Raw genomic sequence first — 6,728 nt, 5'->3', positions numbered from 1 at the left:
ACCGCTACAGAGTCTGTCACTGCAGAGAAAGAGACGCCCACCCTTCCGCTACCTCGGGGAGCGGGTGCTGAGAGAGCGCCATCGCCCAAGGAAAGCCCAGCGTCGCCCCGCCCCGCTGGAGGGCAGGCGGTGGCACGGGGACGCCCCGGGACACACGGCCCTGCCGCCACGTGCTCGCCTGTGACCGGCCGCGGCCGAGCTGCTCCGCTCCCGGCTCCGAAATGCCCCTTTTCGGCGTGCCCAAAGAAGTGGCCGTCGGGACGGCGATGCTGGGGGTCGCCTTTGCCACGGGGATGCTGGCAGGTAAGCGGCGCTTCCACGCACTCAGACAGGGTAGAGGGGGCAGCGCCCTCCTTTGGCCCCACCGCGGCCGAGACGGGGACTGCGGCGCCCGGGCAGACGCATCCCGAGGGCGGGCGGGAGCCGGCGGTACCTGGCGGAGCCAGGCGGCCGTCGGGGAAGCAACCCTCTCGGCGCTCCCCAGAGCGGGGCTGCCCTGCGGGCCGTGATTTCGCGGAGCTGCGACGATAAAGACATCTGTAAAATAGAGCCATTAACAGAAAATAAAATTACAACCTCAAAATAGAAGTATTCTTTAATAACAATTATCGAGACATGTGAAACTGATGAGTTTGTTTGTTTTTTTTTTTTATTTGGTAGGTTGGGTTTGGGTTTGTTTTTTTAATTTCTTAAAAATATTTGCCCCATTTGGTAAAACAAACATTAGATTCAATTCTGTATTTAAGTAGACAAGCAATAGTCCTTAAACTTCAGCTTTCAGCACCTACTGTTTTACATGCTTGTTTAATGCTGAACAAGCCTTTGAGCAATACCAGATTTTCCCTGGCTAGAGGGCAGGACACTATCAACAGCAGAACACAGAGCTTAAGAAGCATGAGCTGGCTGTCCTGAAGACCTGAGGCCTCTATCCATCTTCCAAACACGGTCCCAAGACTAAGAAAATGAAGTACTTCGTGTATGCTTTTCTTCTTACACTTGCCCTTTCAGTTTTGATGTGGTCACTTGTCCTGGAAGAATGCGACAGCTTGTAACCATCACGGTGGCCAGAGAAAACCGTAGTACCCAAACCTTTCCATTTCAGCCTTTGTAGACTTGAGCTGGATATCTTAGAGGTTTAAAAGGAGAAAAAAAAGATTACAGTCCACTGAGCTGCCCAGCTACATTGCATTTTCCTCTTTCACTGGATTTTTCAGTGTTTATTTAAGCCAGCAATAATTGAAATTTTTTTTTTTTTGGTAGGTAGAAGATACCCTTCTTTAGTTTTTGGGACACCCAAATCATCCATTGGTAAAAACAGCCCTCTCCAGCAGTACATATTGGATTATTCTTTGCGGGAACATCCAGTTCTAAAGAAGCTGCGTCTGGTCAGTATTTCATCCCACAGCACAGCTTTTCTTTTCAGTGCCCTTACCATTCCACTTAGGCCTTTTGGCATTACCTACACCTCTTCCTGAAGTGCTGGATTCTTTGTGTTACTCCTTCCTTCAACGTATTTATATGCGCATTCAAGTTTATTTTGAACTGATAATAGCCAGACTCTTCAATGTTCAGGGTTACCTAAATAAGTATTTAATAGTATTGGTACATATTTTAAGCATGTCTTTTTATGCATGGATCTCAAGCCCATGTGTTTGGGCTGCACCTGATTTTGACTTGAACATATGACTTCTGTTATTTAGTTGACATACAAGGAAACTGTCTCAAAGAGGTGATGTCCTTCAGCAAGGCTCAGAACAGATCTCCTGACTCAGGATTGAGTCATACCAAGTGAGACAGACTACTCATATATAAAAGAAATTACATGTTAAGAATTGGAACTGGTTGGTTGGAATGAACCCTAGAGGAAGAACCAAAATGGAAGGATATCCATTTCCATTCAACTGTTGCAGTACAGCTGTGCTTCTCCTGTTGACCCATCCTCAGTGCCCAGGGCCCTCCCACCTGGCGTTCACGGGCACAGCTCCTTCAGCTCTGTACTGTGTAGTCAGAACCACGTGATCTGACCTTTGGCAACAGACTTTAACCTAGCAGTTCATTAAACCTCCAAGACATGTAGGATGGTTATAAGGCATAAGCACAAATGTTATGATTGAATTGAAAAAAATGTAAATAAACAGACATCAAGGTCTTTCACGGTCAAAGGTTCTTCTGTGGTTCTCGATCTGTTATAGCTATTGTTGAGTTTGCCACAGCCATGGTAACGTTAAGGCGTAGTACTGCTTTGAAAGATTAGCCACTGTTAATGACACACACCCTGCCCTCCTTAGCAAGTCTTGAGTTTAAGCCAGTTTCTGGCTCATGAATTATGCACAAAGCCATCTCAAATGAGAGACATAAAGTATCTGTTTTTCCTGGGGTTTGTCTGGTTTGTTTTCCCCTAGGATACTGTTTTGGAAGCAAGAGTGTTTGTTGTAATGTGTTATTTCCCCCCCTTTCTAGCTCACTGCTGATCATCCCAGGAGTAGAATGATGGTGTCCTGTGACCAGGCTCAGCTTTTGGCAAATTTGGTCCAACTCATTAAAGCCAAGAAAGTTATTGAAATAGGTAAGAGTATCACTTTGCCATCTCTGTAGCAGAATAAAGCTCCTGGCTGTGCATCTCCAAATATGTTTACATAAGATATCTAAACATAGTAAGGCACTGCATACCCATCTTGGCAAATGGGTAGGCAAACTACAGTATGAAAAGTAGTATGTGATTTGCACTTACTTCCCACTTCCTCTATCTGTGCATTCAGTAATTCTGGCATCAGCTCTGAGGCAATCTGAAAAAATAAGATCAACAGATCACTTAGATCTCCAGCAGCTGCAGGACAGGGTGTTTTCTTTCCTTTCTGTATTAATTTCTCACCAGAAGGAAAAGTTTTAAGGCATGGGCCCTACATCCAACTCACTTTCCTTGATGCACCTAGCAGGATGTCCCAAAGCAAGACTGACTGAGCAGCCAGGTATGAGTTCCTACCATCTTTCTTCTTGGTCTAGCTGTTAGGATGCCCTGCTACTAGGAGACTCTTGGGGAAAGCCAACATGAAGCTTGGCTTAAAAGATTTTTTTTTTAATTAAAAATTTCTTCCAACCTACTGCCACATTAAAATGGAGGGTAAAGCCTTTTGAGTGCATAAATGATTTACTGTCCTTGGCTCATTTGGGGGCCCTGAAGTTCACTATTTAGAGTTGGGGTTTTTTTCACAATATGCTAAATGTTGATGAGTGTTATGATTTTCTTAGGTGTTTTCACAGGTTATAATGCCTTGAACATGGCACTTGTCCTGCCAGATAATGGCAAAGTTATTGCTTGTGATATCAATGAAGACTACATCAAAATTGGAAGGCCACTGTGGAAGGAGGTAAGCAGCATCTTTTCTCTGTTTGGGAAGGCTGCATTTGCATGTTAAGGGATTTTGGTATCTTAGACTTTCACTTTCACCCACAAGCATTCATAACATTAAAAGAGGCTAAGACAGTTTAGTTTGGAAAGACAAAGTACTGTCTGGAACCTAGAAATACCTGAACACCAGGCAGTCCCTGTGTAAAACTTATTAACAGGTTAGTTCTTGACAATTTTCATCAACTCTTTCCTCTTTTTCATTCTAGGCAGGAATAGAGCATAAAATCGACCTGCGGATTAAGCCAGCAATTCATACACTTGGTAAATAACCTAAAATACCTCTTTATTTTTCCCTGCCTTTCCTAGAAATAGGACACATATACAATACCGATGAAATCTAAGACCAAATATGTGGATGTGATCCCTTTGCTAACAGTGAGACAGCTTCTCTTTTTTTTTTATTTTTTGTTAATGAAAAAACAACAATCAGGCAACTTCACATCTTCAAAAGTTCACAGTTTTCCTATATACTAACAGAGGGGAAGAAAACATTTGTTATATGTAGTGGAATCTACTGGTCACTCACCTGTCCTGTCCATCACCTTGTTTAATCTATGAATTACTATTGCTTCTGGGAAAGCTGCTTAAAACAGATTAATTAGACAAAAACAAATTTCTCTTAGCCATTGTCCATTCTAAGCAAGTATTTTTTATAGACAGGAAGAGTTTTCTGAAAGGGCTGAGGTGCAGAAAAAACGCAGACACCACTACAAAACTTAGATTGAATTGTGTCCAGAGGAGTTAAAATTTAAGATGTGCCAAAAGCATTTAAGACTATTAGAAAAGCAATTACTTTTCTCATTCAAGAAAAGAGAAGATGAGGGGCAGAGGAATACTAATAATCTGAAAATGCAAGAAACGTGCTAGGAATAGAGAAGGCAGAAGGATTTCCAGCAAAGTTGTTTGATGGATCCACAAATCCCTCCATAACCTTGTATTACTGCCAAATTCATCCATCCTTTCTAAAGGGTGAAATACTAGCAGTCTGCTAGGATGCACTGTCCTTGAAGTCTGATGGACAGCTTTGTCTAGGCAATGCTTCAGACAAAAAGATCCTCTGTTGGCAGAGGATAAGGGCAGGTTTGAGGAGTGGCTGAGTACCTTAGGAAGGCAGCAGTCAGCCCTTCTGCAACTGGTCATTTGGAGTTCTCAGTCCATTCGGGAGAACTTAAAATTGAATTCACTTGCCTTGGCCAAGAGAGGGATTAGTTACAGCAATCTTTTGCTGTTATAAAGATCTCTCACAGGGTTTGTTTGTAACTTGTATCATGACACTTGGTTATCCTAATATGTTTAAGAAAACATGTGTTTTCAATTAGCTTGAAGATTAGGTGAAGGCATAGGGTGTGTTCTGTGACAAACCACTTGACTTGTTTTTACTGCACCTTTCATCAGACCCAGCTGCGTTCTGCAGGTTTAGAACTACTCCATGAACTTCCAAGTAGGCAGAACTCAGAAGTGAATGTTTTATGGCATACCTCACATCTAGATAAGTTTCTGTGCGATAAGCTTTTTTAGTAATTAGCTGTAGAGAAATAGGCTGCCTGGTCAAGATACCAAACCCATTATTTAATCAGAACTTTGACACAAATTGATGACTTCCTCCTACACAGCATTGACCAGGGTGTAATGACTCACTTTGTTGCTCATCTAGATGAACTCTTGGCCAGTGGAGAAGCAGAAACCTTTGACTTTGCTTTCATTGATGCGGATAAAGAAAGCTACAATGAGTACTACGAAAAATGTATGCACCTCATAAAGAAAGGGGGAATAATAGCTATTGATAATGTAAGTACTGCAGTTGTAGTGGTAGTAGCACAGTGAGTTACTGCTTTTGATTCTGGGAAAGGAGAAAACCCACAGTGGATTTCTGCTGATGTGACTTCTGACCTACAACTCAGTTTCCAATTGTTTTTTCCAAAGAAGGCTTTTAAAATTAAACAGAAATTCCTAAAGAAAGCTTTAGGAAACACTAATATAGGCAAGAAATAACACTGTGCAGAAGTAAGAAGTAATGTGTTAAATTTGTTAGTGCATAAACAATCTGTGAAACAGAAACTTACCAAAATTGTTGTAATTTGTTACAGAGAGCGCTCTCTATTATTGATTTGTCTTGTAGTGCATTTTCTACTATGTACAGTATCTAGGTAAGATCAAAGATAGCACTTGTAATCAGTAACTACTAGTAAGTTACCAATTAGTAACTTTTACTAGAAACAAAGAACAATTTTAAACTTCAAGCACCTGCAGGGTTATGGTGGCAGCTGAATAGGATCTGTTTGGGTTTTATTATTTCAGCTTCTAATTTGCAGTAGAATTACAATTAGCCAATTCTGTGGACTCCCAATTGTGCTTGCTTCTGAGAGTTCCATGCCAGAGACCACTAAAAATCTGAAATACAATTAGCAATATCTATTTCTAGAAAATATGCAGGACCTTTTCCAAAGCTTCCTTTGTGGTCCAAAGAACATATTGGGACAAATGAAGTGCATGATGTTTCCTTTTTTTTTTTTTTTTTTAATAGGTCCTTTGGAAAGGAAAGGTGCTAAAACCAAGAAGGGGTGACTTGGAAACCCAGAGCATCCACCACCTCAACGAGAAGCTTCTCAGAGATGCACGCATCAATATCAGCATGCTCCTAATGGGTGATGGCCTCACATTAGCATTCAAGTTGTAACTGGAGAAAGTCCAACAGATGGGAAACAACAAACAACATCAAATCATCAGGGAAAATGCAGGCAAAGCAGTATCAGATATGGTTATTTAATCTACATCTCCACTGGACAGCGTAGCCTGGGAAAGTAGACTTCAGGAGCAGCAGGATCCTAAGGATAGTTAAGTAGGGAAGAGAGACTTACTTTTAGATCTAATGTGGTTTCTAATCTTAATTGTAATAAAGTAAGAAAACATACATGAGGTGGTTGTTGTAATGTAGTGGCTGAAAAAAAAAATTAAAATCTCCCTTTGTAGAAGTTCCAGGTGAATCAATAAAGTAATTTTCTTTCCTAAAATAGGCTACTGAGAATAAGCTGTCCTACTATCAAAATAAAAATAAATGTTTACTAATGTTAAAAGTCATAACAGAAAAATGGATTTTTAATTAAATATTCATGACATCAGGGAGATTGCCAGCCTTCTCAAAATAGTGATGTTGAAAGTGCCTGGTATTCCTTGAAGGGTACTACATAAGAAGGCTCAATTATACGTCATCTAGGGGGAAAAAAAAAGGTTATATTGAAAAGCATGTCAAAGCACACACAGGATTTCCAATACAGGGCACTCCCTAAACCCTTATGTGCCAGGACAGCCTTTACCTTAG

The 6,728-nt window shown here is 41.2% G+C and overlaps 1 protein-coding gene across 1 annotated transcript; it reads left to right on the top strand.

Moving 5' to 3' along the window:
* The first annotated feature begins 221 nt into the window (after positions 1–221).
* COMTD1 (catechol-O-methyltransferase domain containing 1) lies at positions 222–6,086 on the top strand. The gene is made up of 7 exons (XM_054382560.1): positions 222–303; positions 1,261–1,385; positions 2,461–2,566; positions 3,250–3,368; positions 3,616–3,670; positions 5,064–5,197; positions 5,934–6,086. Exons 1-7 carry the CDS (start codon positions 222–224, stop codon positions 6,084–6,086), a joined length of 774 nt encoding a protein of 257 aa, XP_054238535.1.
* Positions 6,087–6,728: the final 642 nt, after the last annotated feature.

Source organism: Indicator indicator, chromosome 7, assembly GCF_027791375.1.
Source record: "Indicator indicator isolate 239-I01 chromosome 7, UM_Iind_1.1, whole genome shotgun sequence".
Lineage (NCBI taxonomy): Eukaryota > Metazoa > Chordata > Aves > Piciformes > Indicatoridae > Indicator > Indicator indicator.
Note: the sequence above shows the minus strand (reverse complement) of the source record. Positions and strands in the feature narration are given on the sequence as shown.